The sequence below is a fragment of the Geospiza fortis genome, unplaced genomic scaffold, assembly GCF_000277835.1.
Source record: "Geospiza fortis unplaced genomic scaffold, GeoFor_1.0 scaffold157, whole genome shotgun sequence".
In the NCBI taxonomy this organism is placed as follows: Eukaryota; Metazoa; Chordata; class Aves; order Passeriformes; family Thraupidae; genus Geospiza; species Geospiza fortis.
The window spans coordinates 3,409,595-3,429,272 of NW_005054314.1; the positions used below are offsets into that span (position 1 = coordinate 3,409,595).

At 36.5% G+C, this 19,678-nt stretch overlaps 1 protein-coding gene across 1 annotated transcript in view; it reads right to left on the minus strand.

Annotated features, from left to right (window-relative positions):
- The window catches only part of SMARCA1 (SWI/SNF related, matrix associated, actin dependent regulator of chromatin, subfamily a, member 1), a 28,703-nt gene extending 10,646 nt beyond the window's left edge, over positions 1-18,057 (minus strand). The window contains exons 1-18 of the mRNA XM_014306573.2: positions 17,975-18,057; positions 15,523-15,689; positions 14,494-14,594; positions 14,267-14,367; positions 13,808-13,987; positions 12,368-12,523; positions 11,991-12,122; positions 11,175-11,243; positions 10,341-10,450; positions 9,466-9,692; positions 8,793-8,914; positions 8,260-8,412; positions 6,777-6,909; positions 5,667-5,815; positions 4,955-5,074; positions 3,456-3,566; positions 3,155-3,268; positions 1,179-1,301 (exon numbers count right to left, since the gene is read on the minus strand). Coding sequence (XP_014162048.1) covers positions 1,179-1,301; positions 3,155-3,268; positions 3,456-3,566; positions 4,955-5,074; positions 5,667-5,815; positions 6,777-6,909; positions 8,260-8,412; positions 8,793-8,914; positions 9,466-9,692; positions 10,341-10,450; positions 11,175-11,243; positions 11,991-12,122; positions 12,368-12,523; positions 13,808-13,987; positions 14,267-14,367; positions 14,494-14,594; positions 15,523-15,689; positions 17,975-17,977 — 2,271 coding nt within the window. The 5' untranslated portion in view covers positions 17,978-18,057. The remainder of the gene's footprint in view (positions 1-1,178; positions 1,302-3,154; positions 3,269-3,455; positions 3,567-4,954; positions 5,075-5,666; positions 5,816-6,776; positions 6,910-8,259; positions 8,413-8,792; positions 8,915-9,465; positions 9,693-10,340; positions 10,451-11,174; positions 11,244-11,990; positions 12,123-12,367; positions 12,524-13,807; positions 13,988-14,266; positions 14,368-14,493; positions 14,595-15,522; positions 15,690-17,974) is intronic.
- Positions 18,058-19,678: the final 1,621 nt, after the last annotated feature.

Below are 19,678 nucleotides of genomic sequence, written 5' to 3' on the forward strand. Positions count from 1 at the left end.
GCAATGCCTGTGTCATCACAAGTTCTCAGAGCAGTGCAAGTATCTAAAGCAAGAGCTCCTACTTCAGATATTTACAAACCTGGAACCAGACAAACAGCTGGATGAAAGCATAAGTATGTCAAGAAAAGATCTCTAGTCCAAAAAGATGCAATCAAATGGAAACTCTAAAGCACTGTCAAAGAGAGAATTTGTTATGTACCAAAGAAATCAATCCAAAACTGAACAAGCGAGATGCAATGCACAAAAATATTATACAAGAAAGAGACATTACAATTTAAAGACAGGGAAGCAGAAAATGACAAGAACAAACAAGACAATCACATGCCTGGGCAATAATCTGTAGTGCACTGAGCTTCTTTCATCACAGAAATGTATTTTCAAGGAACTTTGTCAGTTCAGCTAAATAAGTTCAGTCCACAATTAGCATGTTCAGAGTGAGTCTAACATACACAATACAACTATTTCTTTTTAATCATTAACAGCAGTACTGATATGCATATCAACACCAGCTGAAATATTTCCTCTGCTATATACAGGTGAAATTAATAGTGAAATTGTGACCTTGGAATTTTCTTCCAAGGTACACCATATGCCCAGTTCTTCTAGAGAAAATTTTCTGAATCAAGAAGTCCTGTTACTTTGAACATGCCTTTCGCCTTAACAACCAGCGTAACTCAGCAGGATAATCAGCCAAAAGGTCAAGAAACAAATCGGTGACAGAAATTCAGTCCCAGTATAAAAGAGAACATGCCTAACAACTCAACTGGGACAAAAATTAATGGATGTGACATGCCTTAGACACCTGCATAAACACCATGTATGTCGACACAGGCTTGTCCTGATTCAAACCCTTTTTTATTTAAAATCAACACAGAAGCTTTATTCATGCACAAGGAACCCACTGACTGGATTTCTGCAGGTATTGCTGGGTAGTACATCTACTATACAAACTGCTGCCTCACAAATGTTCAAGGACTTCCAAGAAAACAGTAGATTACTAAAATGCAAACTTGTTCAAGGACAGGAAAGGTCCCTCAAAGCAAAACCAACCAAAATGATTACGTGTTCTATGCTTTCTTCTTTCAATAACATCAGCATAGCTTTTCTGTGTATTTACCATTACTTATTCCATACTAGCAAAAACATATGATGAAATACTTCAGCTGATTTTATTTTACCTGTGTTAGAAGCTTTTCTTTCTCTTCACTTTCCTCAGTATTCAGAGGCATAGACTCATCTATCTTCTTTTGTTCCTCCTTTTGTACCTGAGCTGCATTCGGAAGGTCAGGATTCCTGGGGACCTGAAATCAGGGGTATCAAAAAGCAGTAGTGCAGCAATGTTATTTCAAAGACTGCATTTTAAAAGCAATAATTTGTACAAAATGTGTTCTACCTAGATTCAGATCTTATTGCTTAAACCCCTCCTCTCAAAAATAGGACTGGCTTTAAGTTCTAAGTTCGTTATGCCCTGAACCCACCACTCCTGCACACAATGACCTCAGGATACTGTGAGAGGCTGAGCTGTCACAGCTCACTGATTCCAGTGGTACTTTTCACCAGCAAAGGATCTGCTTTCCTACGTTCACTGGTTTACAATGTTGTATAACTACAGGGAAACACTAAGTTCTGCCAGGTTTACTGTAAAGCCATGCACACTGCCCAAGTAAGGACCAGACGCAACACGATGTAAACAAGAACAAGCAACATTGCATCTGTCCCTTCCACACTGACCAATTTAGTATTTGTGACCTTGGAACTGTACTCCAATTCCACTGCACACAACAGCAAACAAGTCAGAAACAGTATCCAGTAAAGGTTTAGTAGACCTTACTTATTCCTGCAGCAAAAGGCAGTGGAAGATAAGAACTGTTAAGCTGGTTTTAATATATAAGAAATCTTCTTGACTTTACTGGTTTAAATTAAGACTGACACATAAAGCTTGGTCTCTGCCCATTGCCTACCTTCTGATACTGTTTATGGCTGTTTCCAGTATTTATAATAAACGCTCTTCAGATTGGAAGTTATACTTCCATTTCAAAGCTAAACAAATTTAATTATATTTATCACTTTCCCCACCAGTAAACAGTCATACTAACCTTTTAAGATAACAACTATCCATGTTCAACCTTTCCAGGCTGACAGGTTTCCATAACTGGTCTGAAACACATCTTTTTACATGCATATTGTCAACACTAGCAATTCTCTCATCCTTCTTTGTTGGAGCATTAATTGAATAAATTCTTTTCCTAAACTAACTGCATACTCATCTTAATTCTATCCTGACATCCCCATGAAATTCTTTTGGCTGCAAACAAGATTCTAAAAAAACCTTCTGCTTTTTCTTAAAAATACATTTTACCAATATTAATTCTACTCTCACCAATTTTCTATCTGTTGTTTTGTATGACAATTTTATGTTCTCCAATACATTTTTAGGTGATTTTTTTTCCTTGCTGCAACCTGTCATGAAAGCTGAGGCTTTCTAAAGCAAATTAGAGACATGTCTGGCTGGAAGTAGAGAATCCATTTGGTTTACTCAATCAATACTGGTCCAAGTGAGGATAACATAATCTGTTCACTGCTTGTCTAGTCATGTCAGCAGGGAAAAGGGGGAAATTCAGCTAAGGTACAATAGGAAGAAAAAATAAAGGGAAAATCGAGAAATCTGTTTTCTGGTTTCCTTTTTGTAGTAGTAATACATTCTCCACACCTTTAAACCTTTTATATCCCACTCAAATCAAAGGAAAACTGATGTCATTTTAATTACCTTCATATCAACACAAAGACATAGAAAAGTTTGTACAAAAAAAATCAAACTCTGGAAGGTGACTTTATATTAGCCAAATTGTCCTTACCTTAGACCACATGTCACACCTTTGTTTTGAGTATATGAAGCATCAGAACTGTCTTTCCTTTTTCTACTCTATGTTATCATTAGGAATCCACCAAAAAACACAAAGCTACACAGATACAGAATTTTTAGTGAAGGAAAGAACGACAGATTATTTTTTCTGCTCCTCAGTGGAACAGAAACAGAAGAATAGAGGCTTTAAGCCATTTCTTTCACAATAACTTGACAAGTCAAGGCTACAACAAATTTACAAAATGCAATACAAATACATTTCACTGATTTGAAAAGAAAAAAATGCATTACCTTATATCCTATAGTTTTACGGTAATATAGAATTTCTTTTTCCAGAAGTTCAAATAACCGTGGTGGAAAAAACTGAAAATCCTGAATATTTGGTTGTTTTGGAGGTCGTGGAGCCTTCAAAAATACACAGATAAATCAACATTATAGAAGCTTAACTTTTCTGCAAGTAAACTACCATAATTCAGCAGCAGTGGCAACCTATGACTTTGTAAATACACAAGAGCAGAGCCAGGGATGCAGCATGGGAGAGGAGGAGCAAAAGAACAACATAAAACCCTTCCAACACTTGCCACCTCCTTACCTTTGGGACTTTTGGTTCACTGACACGTAGGGCCTCTCTGAAATAAGCATCCACTGCATAATTGGCTTTGCGTTCTCTTTTTGGAGGCTCAATCCATTCCATCATGCTCAGCTAAACACAGAACAGAACAAAAAGCTACTCAAGTAACTGTTTGCTTCCCTAAAGTCACAAGAATAATGACTAATATGGCACTACAAACAGCAATGTATTTCTGCACAGCAAATCTAATGATTGCGCTCAGTAATTTGGATACTACAACAGAGCTCAAAAATCAGCTAGAAATTATAGCTGATTCTAACAAATATTTAAATGCTTAAAAGATAATACACAAGTAAGGCAGTGCAGTGGCAAGAAGAGATTCTTTTACAGTAGTTTAATTCAGACACCTGAGTGGGGTTATGATTCCATCTACCAAAACACAATGGAAGAGCTGAGGACTCAGCCTCTGAATTCTCTAATTTATTGTGATATGAATAAATTGCTCCTTCTCTAAATATCACAATGAATAACCTCTATAAAGGCTACAACACAGACAAAAAACCCATTAGCAATCAATTGATCTTAACTAAATCCTTAATGTTATTTCATACTATGCAGTATTTAACTCACTTCTTGTAATGAAATTATCAACCCAAAGAATTTTATGTGTAATCCACACACTGCACTATATTCTCATCAAGCAATTTATTTTTCTAAAAGTTTTTTCAAAATCAATAAAAACCTGAGTTAGAAGGGCATTTTGTAGTTAACAAGTAAGAATTCACACATCTGATTACAGGTAAGACCTTAAGGATATCTTCACTATACATCTTGTACAAAACAAAGATGCAAAGGGAACACTGTGGGACTGAGCAATACCTCTTTGCATGGAGATCCTTCCATTACTAGGTAAAATCAATGTACAAACTAAAACCTTGTTGGGGGATAGTTTCTCTCCTTTTGTTCCTTTTTACTGCTGTGGTTTGTTTGCCTTGTTATACATACCAGTAAAGAAAGTTATTCCTATCCTGATATTTTTGCCTGACAGCTCTTAATTTCAAATCATAGTAATTCAGAGGGAAGGGGGTTACATTTTCCATTCCAAGGGAGGCTCCTGCCTTCCTTAGTAGACACTTCTCTTTCAAACTAAGACAAATCTTCACTGCAAAAGCAGACTCTAGTCCACGATCCACATTAAAAAAATTATTATCAGGCCTGTTTTTTCACCTTTGTTATGGGACAGTAAAATAATACTGACTGCATCAGCAGCATGCAACACAGTGGCTTTGGTGCAAAAGGGATAACATCTGAGCAATGGTATCGGATTTTGCCATGAAAAAACCAGTGGGGCTGAAAGTAGTTTAACAAAAATTGGTAATATTAATGCTTGGACAGAGCCAAGTGAATTTTTCAATATTTCCTTACTTCTCTAGAATCTAGAAACCTTTATACTCCTAACATTTGTATGGCTTTTATGTTTGCACCTTTAAACTGAAGTCTTAAATAACACAAAAAATTACCTTCTGTTTTTCTCTGTAATCTTCACCTTCAAAGTTGTATAAGCTCATCTCTGTGTCCATAGTGAAATTTCGTAGAGAGCTCTCTCCCATTTTCTGCAATCGTTCATTCATTTCAGCGGTCTAAAATGAGAGGAAGACATTTTTAGGCTCACTCAAGCTATTTAATCTTTTTTGAAAAAAAACAGCTTTCATCATTACTACAACATTCTCAACATCTTTTTCTGATTTTAACTTTTACTTACACTTTCTTCTAAAGAGAGATACCCATTGTCCTTTTCAATTTAGAGCAATTTGACTTCAAGACTCTCCATTAAACTAAATTTATTATGCTGGGATGTAGTCCTACAACTGTAGAATTTAACTTTAAAATTCAAATTAAATTTATGCCGATCTCCTCGGAGCTGAAATGGCAGTTCATTTTTTCATAGAGCTATCTATTACCTAATGAGGTTCCATAAAGACTTTGTGTCTGTCAGAATTATTGGCATTAAATTTACATTTTTCTAAAAGACCACAAAATAAGCAGTGCTTAAGACAGGATGCACACAGCATGAATCTTGAAAATAATTACAATCACAAATTCTACTTCTTCAAAACTTTCATAATATTTAAAATCTGCACAAACAGTAAAGTAATAATAGATTTACGTAATCAGATCTCATTCCATTTTGTGCATAGGTATTTTGAATTCCATATGAAAAGGTTCTCTAACCTTCTTTTCACCTCTTTCTAAAATAGTGGTTATATCTTCTTCTGTCAGCTCACTATCTTTGGAAGCAAACACGTGTGTGGCTCCATGCCGGATCATCTGCAGCATTTCGTCTTTTGCCAGTTTGTTGGACTGCTGGTCTATGAGCCTTCCTACAATCACAAGGAATATGTTGGAAGTTATAATGTGGGAGTTCTAGTAGGACCATGCAAGCAATGGATTTTTTTACTTCACTGACAGAACAAGAAAGGAAAAACAGAACAACCATACAGAAAAAATACATTTCACTCGAGAAGAGAATAAATAGAAGTCAGGAACTTTGGGGGAAAATTAAAAAAACAACTTTGATTCAAGTCATAACAAAAAACATTTCACATTCAGATAATCTGAATTTTACATATAAGCTCTTATTCTTACAAAGTTAGCTGAACTTTTAATGTCACAATCTTATCTCAAGATGAAAAATTAAGAAGTATTCTATAATAACCACTAAGAAGTGCTTGACATTTTCAACATTTGCATCACTTATTTCTACCCAATTTTCTAATTATTCTTCCCAAAATTTAACTGCTATCCCAAAATTTCACTTATCCTATCTCTTCTCATGCTATCAATATTTTGGCCACCATCCTTTCAGTAGCCCACGCTTTAGTAAATAGGAACAACCCTAACAACTTAGCTTGAGTACCTTAGTTTTGACAAACTATTCCTTTAAGTGCTTCCAAACAAAAATACACAAAGGTGTTTTATTTTTCAGTTAACTCTTACATGGTAAGAAGCATATGTATATCTTTACTTCAACTGCCATGGAACATACCTGATTTTCTTTTTTTTTCCATTTAACATATCACAAAACTAAGTAACATCTATTCAGCTGTAGTTTACTCTCCTCATTTAGACTCACTATAAGTCTTTGTCTACATTAATCAGAAAACAGAATTTAACAATAATTCAGCTGAACAAGTGAATACCTTGCACATTAGGTTGATTTAGTACACTGCTATTATACACAAGGCCTGCTTTCTCTAACACTGTACGTTTGTACAGTTATTTAACCAAACTTTAAGGGACTGAACAATTCTGTTGCAGACAAACATATATAGCAGTTGATACCTTGTTGTATAACTATAGAGTCCAGTCTCAGTTTTATTTCAGCTCTTTCTACAATCCTCTCTTCAACAGTATTATCAGTGATAAGTCGGAACACCCGTACTGGTTTCTTTTGACCAATACGATGCGCACGATCCTAACAAACATAAATCAATGAGTGTTCAGCAACAAGAACTCACAAGCAATAGACAGTCAGCTTGCAGAAATAGCAGCCTCAAGTAGCATTGTACTTCTTGGTCCCTTGCCTATTCAAAAGCACAGATCACTGTAAAACCAGTATTCTAATATTTATTTATACCTGGCTATTACATCTTTGAGTCATTCCACAGCAATAAATGCATCTCCCTCATTGTAAATGAAGATAACCAAATGTCTGTCCAGACTGCAGCTGGGAAGTGGACACACAACAGTGCATACATGCATACATTGTATTGCTTTCAAATGAATTCTCACACTTGACACAAGTATTGCCATTCTGCATCCCTGGCTTGAGCACATGAATTCTGCGTGCAGAGTTCCTGCAGCCACAGCTCCAACACTGTGCTTGTCCCAAGCCAGCAAACCAGGTTTATGACTGACACACTACACTCATTTGTAACAAAACTTGTGTTTATCCTCTCTAGAAAACATGTCCTTTTAAATCAAAAAATTAAAGAGCTGTCCTTCAAGCTGTGGGTACTAGGATTTTCTCTTTAAACATGAGTTGTTAAATCTTTTACTCTCCTGCATAATATTCATTTCTTCCTGAAAACCCCACTGAAGTTCACAAATCACACTTACAGTCTCCAGGAAGTTGGTCAACTATTGGCAGTCAACATGCATATCTAAAGGCTGAGCTATTGATATTAAATATTTGATGTGTTGAAGTGCATTAAAAGAAAATTAAAAATTACAAACCACTGAATAAATACCCACCCTACTAATCATGCAAGAAGGATCACATGAGTTTTATTCCACATGAAACAAATTACAGACTCTATTTTTTTTACATTTAGCACTGAGAAAGAGAAGATTGGAGTAGGTTTAACCCAAAGGTAACCTCCTCCACTCTCAGCATCACCACCAAATGCCTTATGCAGAAACAAACAGTAAAACCATAAACTTCCAAAATGAGAAATATAAGGCTGCATGCTTTTAGTTATCTGTCATTATTTTGAAAACAGTCCTCTATTATTCATTGACTGTTCTCTTCTGAAAAGACAGAATTATGAATAATGCTATACTTCTATTAACAATATTGATACAGTATTTTGATAGACGTAATCTCTCATTATGAAAATAATTAAGACAAATTTTTACAAGCAAAAATCTACAATTTCCTCCACAAATTCTGTTCATGCCCTTTTATTCAATTCCTTTGTTTCTTGGTATTGTCTTGTGTAAAAAAAAGTAAATAAAAATAACAAAAGTGCAAGTTCTGAGAAGTTATACAAAATAGAATATAGACAACTTAAACAAACAAATGTATATTAGGGAGTTAACTCACCATGGCTTGCAGATCTACTTGAGGGTTCCAATCTGAATCGTAGAGAATAACCACATCAGCAGTTGCCAAATTAATTCCAAGACCTCCAGCTCTGGTACTCAGCATGAAAATGAATTTACTGCTGTTAGGAGCATTAAATGTATCAATTGCTTCCTGAAAGAAAAAAAAAAGTGTCACTGAAGTATCAGATCTTTCAAACAAGTTTCCATTATGTTGGTGGCTTTCCAATTAAATTTCTTTTAGATTTACACCATTTTCATATAAAAAAAGAATTTTATCAAAGTAAGAAATGTATGTCTGGACAGGTGAGAAAATCCATACTGACTCCATAATATACTGTATTTTTCATTTAGCTGAGGATCAAGTGAAACATACTGTGGACTCAGGTTAGGAGAAACATTCCCTTAGCAGCCTTTTAAAAACTCTAGCATTTCTGCTTTACTTTAAACAATGATGTGGCTACATACATATATGTAAATAGTAACTTATTAACCTAACCAAAGGCTTTTCTTGTTCGCATACAACTTTCCCACCTCTCTTTCCTCATGTGGTGTCTGCCCATCAAGTCTGCAGTACTCATAACCACGCCACATGCAATAGTCTTCCAAAATATCCAGCAAACGAGTCATCTGACTGAACAGCAGAACCCTGGAACCTGACAGAACACAGAAGGTTTTGACATTCATTTTATGTTTTCACATCGATCTTATCACAGAGCTACTAGAGAGCATGACTGAGAATTTATGTGAAATATTCCCTACTATGCCTAAATTAAATAAGTCTTTCTTCTCAAGTTACTTTTCTGGTAGTGATTTAACCTCTCAAGAATATTACTTGATAAATTATAGAAGAGAAATATACAACCAAAGAAGCAGAACACTTAAATCCATTGTAAGCAAATCTGGTGCAGACTAATGCACATAGATGAAATAATCTTATCATCAGAAATTTTCTTACAGACACGAGAAGGGAGGCTCTACTCTTCCTTTCCTTCTGCTTCTCCATATTTTTTGTCTTACTTGTCATTCCCATAAGATTTCTTTCCCTTCATGTGTTAAAATTTACAGAAAATTAATTTTCAAGAAAAACCTCAGAGAAAGTGATGAACACTTTCACCGCAGGAGAGGCTAAACCTGAGCTATTTTTGAAAGATATTTTAACTGAGAAGGAGCATTCAGATCACTGCTGTCCACAAACAGTACTCACCCTGCTCTCTGAGTTTTGCCAGCAGCTTATCCAGAACTAACATTTTCCCACTGTTGGTGATGAGATGAGTGTCAGTGGTGTAAGGAGGGCCGGGCTCAGCACCATCAAACAGGTAAGGATGGTTACAGCACTTCCGCAGCTGCATCAGAATATTCAGCAGGCGCATCTTATCCATCTTGCCAGCTGAGTTCAGGATATCAATGTCTTTCATCAGGATCCTGGTGTACCTGAGGTTTTAAGGGCAGTTTTGAACAACTTTCTGGTTTTTAATTCAATGAATGAATTAAGCCCTGTAATATCACCATTCTTATTTATGTGGGAGTTGGCTTTGTTTATGTAACAATGAACTATATTACTATGAAACATCTGACTGATAATAAGGATTTCCAAATTCATATCTCAGTACAAAAGGGAATCTCTCTGTGAGTGACAATGATCTGCTCTGGATTATTTTACACTTCCATTTTAGTAGTACAAAGTGGATTAAAAATATCACTTATTTGACAGAAACTGCTACACTGACCTGGCTCCTCGCCTCATGTCTTTTCTGGGTATGTAGCTCGTCAAGGTTTTCTAATTTCAGGTTAAGATTTCTCGGTGCATACATACTTGGATCAAAGGACAAAGCTTAGGAGGCATTTGTTCTTTCACATAAACTTAAGGAAGGAAAAAATTTTCTCCTTTCTTCCTCCCAACTCTTTTTATTACCCTTTCTGAGCTCTCTGAAACTTGTGCATTTTTTACAAAAGCCCTAAGACAGCTATAAATAACTTTCTCTGACTCTCTCAACATGCAAATGTAAGGGAAAAAAGTATCAGTGTGAAGAGCTATAGTGTTTATCAGAAAAGAATCTTACTTTGATGTAAATAACTCACCATTCTCTCTGCATTTTGCTGAGCCCAAGATAAATTTTTACTTCCTTCTTTGGAGGCAAACTCTTTTCTACCTCACCTTTTATGCGACGTAAGAGAAATGGCTTCAAAACCTACACAAATTAAGATGTTTTACACAGATAAATGTATAAAGTTGACTGCCACAAATACAAAACTAACAGATTCAATTATCTGATATTTATTCAGAACTAATGAGTATCTCTTGCTGTCATGGTGACTTCATGAGAAAAATTTTGCAAAACGAAGTTGTCCAGCAATGACTAAACTCACACATAAATATGTGTATCCCTATATAAAGATTGCCATAATCATCCCAGTTGTTATCTTAAGAAGGGGCAAAACTCTTAAAATTTAATCCTTTTTAACATAAACCCTGCTTTATTTCCACTAGCAGGGACAAAACACACCAACATTTCAAGTATAAGCAATGCATGTTTTAGGCTCTCTGACCTCTTTTCTACTGCAAAAAATGTCTTGTCTCACGCACAGTAAAACAAAGGTAAAGGCATGCCTTTATTTAGATTAGCATGACATGTATCAGTGTACTATTCACAATAATAAATGGTTTCAAAAAGATCTCAAAATTCTTAATTTTCACACTTTTTGTTCAGATTTTGTCTGCTTCAAACAGTACCACACAAAAAGCAGTACCTATGACAGGAAGCTTAATTAAGGAAAATTCTGATAGGCATTCCTGTAACTAAAGACCTTCATGTTCATTTTTTCAACTTTGAGATGAAAGGGAAACTAATCTGGTTTTCTTCTTTACAGTGTGTATGCTAATGATGACATGTGATTACAGCTTTAATTACTTACAGCATGAAGTCTTTCTACAAGTTTCTGATCACCGAGACAATTTTTAGTGTCAAACCATGAGTCAAAATCCTGTGATGAGAAACAGCACAATTGGTAAGAACAGTTTATTATCTGTACTTTTAACAGACACATATTGACTCTCTCTCATTCCAGCAGAGAGTGGCATAAATCTTGAGACAAACTACTTCCGTAAAAGAAAAACCAGTCTGCAATTCTGTGCCATCTCCCTGGTACGTTGTAACATTTGAGTCAAGTGCACCACTCTGCAGACAAAATACAACTATATTCTGCTTAATATACAACAATTTCCATGCTCATCACTGCAGTGTCCAAGTGCCTCCCTTCAGCGCTTATGTGATGATGGGGCAAAAAGTTAAAAAAACCCCAACTTAAATCCTTAAGAAAATTAGATGGACAGCAGAGCAAAAATAACATGAGCAAGTAATACAAGCACAAAGAAACATTAACAGTAAAAAAAGAAGAAAGATTATTCAAGTTCTAAATTTTAAAAAAAGGCTTATGTCTATTTGGATGCTTCATATTCTTGCTACTTCATTGCTCTCTCAAATTCTGCATAATTCTTGATCTATTTAAGATATTGCATTTGCTGTTAATGGTCTGAGGCCCCATCCACACCAGCAGAATGCACTGTTTTAACTAGGCAGAGTAACAAAAGCAATCTACAGTAAGCCACAGAGCTTTCCCTGAACCTGGGTCATGCACAATGTCCATCTCCTACTAGGCTGGTCATTCTTCTCGTCTACTGACAGCACTCTGGGAATCAAAATAACACTGTGCTTCCAAACATCAACTTACATCTGCAGAATTGAAGACATCAGGTAAAAGGAAATTGAGTAATGCCCACAGCTCGTGGAGGTTATTCTGTAAAGGAGTTCCTGTAAGCAGCAATCGATTTGTTGTCTTGAACTCACGCACAATCTCTGACAGCTGGAAACACAACATAGTTATCAACACCATCTACACTAAAGCACAGTCAATCAGTTTTTGAAACCTAAAACAATGTCAGTTAAACTTAGAGACAGTGAGCTACCTATGAAATTCACATTTACCACCCAATATCTCATTGCTTTTATTTTAAAAAAACACCACAGCTAACACTTGAAATCTGCTCAGATCAGATGCATCTTTTTGTATTGAACTAACTTCCAAGTATGAAACAATTTCAAATTTACCTTAGACTTCTCATTCTTTATTCTGTGGGCTTCATCAATTACCAGGTACCTCCAGTTAAATTTCTTGAAGACTGATTTCTCTTTAATTACCATTTCATATGATGTAACACAAACATCCCATTCACCAGGCATCATAACATCACGGATAAATGCAGCCTAGAGCAGAAGAACTGGATTAGTAAGCATTTATAAATATGAACAATTTTCATGGCATGCAGGGAAAGTTGTCTCCACCACCATCACTAAACTAGCACACAAAGTTCATCTGAAACATCTTCTCGGTAACTGAAAGTTACTGTAACAAAAGCCTTTAATCCTTTGTACTTCAAGCACAGAGAAAGCTGGAGTTAAGCAAAACACAAATTAGTTTCTACTCAGAATTAGCTATTTGCTCTTCTGCATCATTTCCCTGTAATTCAACTAGAGTACATACAACCAAAAGGGAAAAAACCTTCTGAATTAACTTGTCCAAAGATACAATCCACAAAAGCGTATCAAAACCAACTTACATAGTCCACTCTCAACTACCTTCTCTCTTCCCCAAACAGCTCCCTCCTGTGTCCCATCTCTGTTTTGCACATATCTAAGCATATAAATCCTTTCACATGAAAGAACACCATCCCATAGGAAAGCCACACAGACAGTCTCCCCTAGTGCACCTGAGGCCATTTCCTCTTGTCCTATGACCTACAAAAACAAGGTCCCTCAGCTACTCCTCCTAAGCTCTGCTCCCTCCTCTGAACACACTCCAGCACCTCAGTATAGGGGGACAGTCACTGCCCTGGTCCTGCTGGCCACAGCAAGGCTGGTACAAGCCAGGATGCCACTGGCCTTCCTGGCCACACTGCCAGCTCCTATTCCCTTCCTAGAACCTTTCTAGCCTCAAGCAGTAACAGGCAGCCATGTAATCCATATGAGCAGCTACAGAATTCACAGAAACATCCAGCTCGTTCATCCCCTTCAGTCAGAAAAACATTCCATATCTACTTTAAGGCCTTCACAATGAAAGATGAAAAGCTCTATAGCAGAACCCTAGTTACAAGGCCAGGCAGGCTTATAAAATACAAGAGTGGGAAAAGTCACCTGAAAAAAAGGTGAAGGGACAGATAACAAAGTGAGTGCAATAAAGAAAAATGAGTACACACTGTCACATTACAAATGGAAGAGAGATAAAAAATAGGTGCAAAAGTCAAAGAGAAAGACAACAGAAAAACAGACAACTCAAAGGGCTGTACTCAAATCCCAGTCTCTTACTTCATCTACTGATTTTCAGTTTTTCCTCCTAGTCACAAGCATAACATTTTGCACTTTCAACATTAATGCAGTTAAAGATTACTAAAATATACTGTAATTAAAGAAATAGCTTAGGGAGAATTCCACATACCCAACTGATATTTTTTGCCAAATAATGCATAAATTTCTGAAATTTGAAGCACTTACTCTGGCATCTTTATCTCCAATAAGGCAAACAGCACGTAAGGATGGAACCCAGCGCTTGAATTCATTCATCCAGTTATGCAAAGTTGATTTTGGAACCAGGACCATGTGTGGCCCAGGAATGTTCCTGTAATGCTTCAGATAGCCTAATAAAGCTATTGTCTGCAGAGTCTTACCAAGCCCCTGCAGTGACAAAGAGGGGGGAAAGAAACTTGCTGAAGTGAAATAACATAGAGAAATACTTTCAAACCATTTTCTTACTATGTAATTCTGCCATTTGTTTAAAGCAAACCACACAAAAAATGTTTGCAATAGAATTTCTTTCATTACAATTTCAGATTTGAAAAACCAGACTGCTGTAGAATGAAGCATACTACTGGATGTACATGAAACCCTATAAGCACTTCAATGTTGTATTTTACTCAACAGTTACCACAAAAAATCCAAAAGATTACTGCTTACCATTTCATCTGCCAGAATGCCATTAACTCCATTTTCATACAATGAGATCATCCAGTTCAAACCTCTAACCTGATAATCTCTTAGTGTTCCTCCTTTCACATCTGTAAATGTAAGATTCCTCTAAGTAGAAAAATACTAATTCAAAGTAGAAAATTTCAATTGCCATCTGCTCAGATCTTCATTTCATGAAATCAATCAGAGAACTGAGCTATTAACCCCATGCTTACATGAAGGGGACTCCTCAAACCGAATGCACACGTTGGAGCTTTTCCGACTCTCGGACAAGAGCTCCTCATCCTCCTCCTGCTCCGTGCGCCTGTGGCGGTACCTAAAGAAAGAGCCCAACACTGATGTGTGAACAAACCACTTCAAAACTGCTACAAACTCCAAATCACAACAGAAGCAATCACTGACCCACAGTGTGAATGTTCTGGAATCCTGACCCAACTCTCATCCTGTTAAAATGTTATTCCTCAGGAGTCATTCCAGTTTTAATCAGAAAGGCTGACAGGAATCCATCTCTTTCAGAGCCATGGCTATAATCTGACAATATCATGAGTTCTCTGAGGCACTTTTCAATGAGCAACACAGACATACAAGACACATCAATGGTGGCCTTAGACTCAATTACTTGATAATTACAAAGTTCAGAAAAATCACATATTCACATTTTTTAAAAATTAAAATTTCTAAAATAGAATGTAATTTTGCAAACATTAAAAAAAACAGTTTCTTGTTATTTCAAGACCTTTCAGTGGCACTACAGGCAGGCTCTGCTGCAATACTAACACAGACAGACCAGTGGGGAGAGCCAGTTGGTGCTGAGGATCCAACATCCCCACTACATGAACACTGCCTTGTCACAACCTGGTCTAGTCCCACCCTGGTCCCACTGGCTGGTGCACTACCAGCTGGGGCACATCAGGTTGATTCCTGGAGTGTCCCTTCAGCACATGCAAAAGAAATTAAATTTGTGTGCTCCAAACTCACCCCACAATACAGACCAAAGCATTTTACATGGCAAGAATCAAATAACTTGCTTTAAAAGTGCATTTCTGATCCAAGGTCACATTTATGTTAATGGAGCAGATGATGCTTTCAAACCAATCAGCTTTTAAAGAAATTGATACCCCACTAATAGGAAATTGTCTGGATTTACTGAAAGTACAATTTCTATGTACTATCTCTAAACAGATTATGTTAAAAGTCTAAGTTGTTTGAACATGTAAGAAGCCAGAAATAAAAATAAAACATACTCCCCAGCTGAAATCAAACTCTGTTTTTCATCTTTCTTCATCCGTGGCCGTCCCAGCTTGACTTTCAGTGGAGACGTTGGTGATTTTTGTGCTGCAGGTTGAATAAAATGTGCAAAAAGTTCTGTCTGCTTCAGGAGGAATTCAAACCTTTTTGCTCGATCTGCTTTCTAGTTTCCAAAGTGGAGAAGAGAATAAAAAAAATGAAAAAAAGAAAAATAAATAACTTTTCTTCATAAAAGCATATTTTCGTTACGAAAAAGAATTCAGACACTCATGAGAACAACTTATATGATGAAAGACTGACAAGGCCATCTGTTAGACAGCTCAGAGGGTTACAAGCATTGTGAAACAGAGCTGGAGCTGCTTCATGGCACACCAGCAGTGGTGAAGGGATGCTTTAATCTTTGTCTACAAAAGATAAAGACAAAACTACTAAAGTTATGACTTGCAGTAAAGGATGAAATCCTAACCTTGCTCGTCAGTAAGAGAACTTTCATCAGCTTCGAGGCTATCAGAATTTGATCAATGTAAAGACAACAATGTAGTAGCTCTGCTCTTAGAATTATTCCAGAAGTAACGGTTGAACTGCTTTCACTCAAGTTTGTGAATTTTGCTGTCAGATTTCAAATTTTCAGCATTTCAGTTTTGCCATCTCAATGGGGCACACGCACTTCACTATGTCACACAGCAAAACGTGCCCTTCCTTATAATTAGAAGATAAGATGCTACATTATTTTAAAGAAAAATATGATAAAATGCAAATTCTATCTGAGAGAATGAAATTGTTATCAGTGTCTCTATGAGAAATCTAAGCATCATGTAGCACTGTACCATGTAAGACAATGTCCCTGTGATCTCATTCACATATCATGATATAAAGCACAAAGAAGTGAAACCGTAGCTCTGCATCGTGACCTTTCCAAGGAATACCTGACCCCCAGAACGCCTTTCTGCAGGTCGCTTACAAGAAACAAGAATCAACAACAGCGGGATTGCCGCCCTAAGGGCAGCAGAACGCTCCTGGCGTGCAATGCACGACGGCGCCACACGAGGGCACCGCGTTTCTTTAACAGCACCACTGACGGCACCGAAACAGCTTTACCGAGATCTCCTGGGGAAAAAACTACTGCTTTTCCCCTTTGCATCATTATCAGACCGTTTCTGCAAATAACCTGACAACGGAACACAATGTAAATAAAAAGTAAGACCTTTATGAAAAATAAATTATAAAGGGGGAAGTAGAGGCATTGATGTTTATGATCATCGGTATAAAAACAAATCCATTCAGAGGATTCATAGTTAACAACACATGATCGTTTTGGCAAAATAATCACTGTTGTTAACGACCTATATTGAATGAAACAATATCATTTTCTGCCTGCAATATCATAGGCTTAGTATAAACAGTATGTCTTGATAAAACAGTAAAGGTCTAGCTCACAACTGCAAAATTGATACAAGGTAGATTTTTGGTATCTAATCCCTTTGCCTCTTAGGACAACTGAACTAACACTGTAATTTAGGGAAGTTGTAAAGTCATGCTGTGAAACAGGTTTACCCTTTACTCAATTCATTCTCAAGGAACAGATTCACTGTGGCTCTTCAGCTATAAATTAGGTGTTCATACATGTGGGTATCAATTTTTCTATGTCTAACAGTTATATTCATCCCTGACTTCTGAGATATCCAGTCCTTTCAGACTCTACTGTAATTATTTTGCATCCATTTAACATTAAAGCCTTTAAAAACAATGCAAGACAGAGGTACCAGCTTAAACCAAGAACTTAGTACAAATGTCATCCAAGGAGTCTCATAATGTCTTGCAGGTTTTGCCTCTTTGTAGCACAGAAGTTACATCTTACATCTCTCCAGCACTACAAGCCCCAACACTGGTGTCAAGGACAAATCCTCTTTTGCATTGTTATGGCACACATATTACAGGACATTGAAATATTTAAAGCCTTGTTTTTATATGAGAGAAACTGACAGCTTCAGTATTTCAATTAAGTAAGAAGTAGCTTAAGAATGCCTCTGACATGACCCAAGGAGTCATCAAATAAAACTGACAGAGACCAATTCAAAACAAAATGAGGAGAGTTGTAAATACAAAATGTCATTGAACAGTAACTCCTTACCACAGATGGGTGTGGCTAACTAAAAAAGAAACCACAAAACCAAAAATCCACTGACAACTACTGAGTATAAAAACCACAGGGTACAACTCCAAAAACCATGCAGACAATACTTGGAAGAATGGGACAGTATTTAACAGCACCACTACCTGACCTGTCAGTCACTGTGAGAGACACAACATGGACATCTAAATGAATCTTGATTTGTTTTTTTTTCTGACATATCCAGGCTGCAATAACTCCTTGCAACTGTGCTGATCCTGCTCCAACAACCAAGTGCCATAAAAAGCTGCAGAACATTTTCTCACGAAAGCACTTACCATCTTCTCTTCATATTCTGGGTCAACTTCTTTTTCAGGTCTAGCTGCCTTTGGAGGAAGTTTGAGTTGGAATGGGGGATCATTTTTCTGGAATTCAAAAGTTAAACATTTTATAAATACCAGTTTATTTACTTTTTTAGCAAAATGCATCAAATTGAACAAACCTATAAACTGCAAGACAAGCATGCTACTGTTTAAAAATAATTATTTCAAAATTAAATGAGTGCATTAATCATATCATTTCACCTAAAGCAAAACTTCATGTCCACAATAAAAACTGAAGAGCCTCATATTCATCTCTACACACAGGATCCAAATTGAAAGAAATTACTGAAAGAGCACTAAGTTTAATCTTTCACAGAGATCTCGCTGTAAATGCATTATTAAGTTTAATATCTTGAATATATATTATAAAAAAATTAAGAGTTTTGGTTTCTAAATGTCAGATTCCTAATTGTAAGCTGCTGACACTTGCACTTTGGTTGGGTTTTGTCTGTTTCCACTTCTAGATGAATAGTCACAAGTTCCATTGGAAACACAGCTTAACTACAAACCTAGGAAGATACACAACCAACCAATTCAATCCATGCAGCAACAACTCCCTGGTACACTCTCAGACAGCAGAAGAACGACCTTATTTACTATATATGAAAGAAATCTAAGGAATTTTAACTAAAATGTAACTTTTGTAGTTTATGAGATTCATACCTGTCTTCAATTGAGAAGCTCAAAGCACATTTTTCACAGCTATATTGGTAAAATGATGAAATGGTAGACTTTTCCCCCTAACTAAGGAAAACTTTCCTAATTGGTCTACGAAATATGCCAATAAAACATAAACCTATTTTGAGATGCTTTAAATTCTAAAAATGTTTTTGAAAAGTTCTGAATAAACTGGAAGGAGCTACAAGAGTGCATGTCTGCATACAATACAACAGTGCAGAGCATAAATCTGCTTTAAGTATCAGACTACTATTAAATACATTAAAATAGTAATTACTCTAAACTACTCAGGGTCCAGTAGCAAAACCAGGCCAAAATGGTACCAAATATTTAAAAATCTGTCAAGCAACACTGCATTTACATTTTAGAACTGTTACTGATAATTACACATACCAGCTTCTTCTTTAAGCACAACCATGCAAATGGGAGGAATATTTTCTGAAGTCAGAGATTATTGTTTCAAGGTTGGCCCAAAGCCATAATTCTCTGCAGAGGTGAACAGTACTTAGTGTATAATGAAGCTGCTTGACAGCTTAATGGCTTTATAAATGCTCCAGCTCACCTGTGCAAGGCCAAATGTTGCAAACAGGTAATTTAGAAATATTAGAAATATTCTATTCATTTAAATGTTCTTCAATCAGGCAGGTAATCAGCTCATCTCAGAAAGCAAAGTTACTCCAACATGCCAAAGAGAGGTGATACAGATGTGGATACTCACACCTCCATTACATTACTAAACAACACACACTCCAAAAAGAGAGACTGACACTGCTAATATCAGGTCCAGTCCTTCAACTGAAGTGTCAAATTATTCCCTAAATGAAAACAAATTGACATTTCAGGCACCTCCCTCACTTGCCCCAGAAATAAATTAGATAGATGTGTTACTGGAAAAAAAGTTGTCTGTCTACCTCATGTAAGTATGAAGTTTCTTCAAGCAGAACAAAATATTATGAGAATCCCTTAAAACTGAAAGCTTTC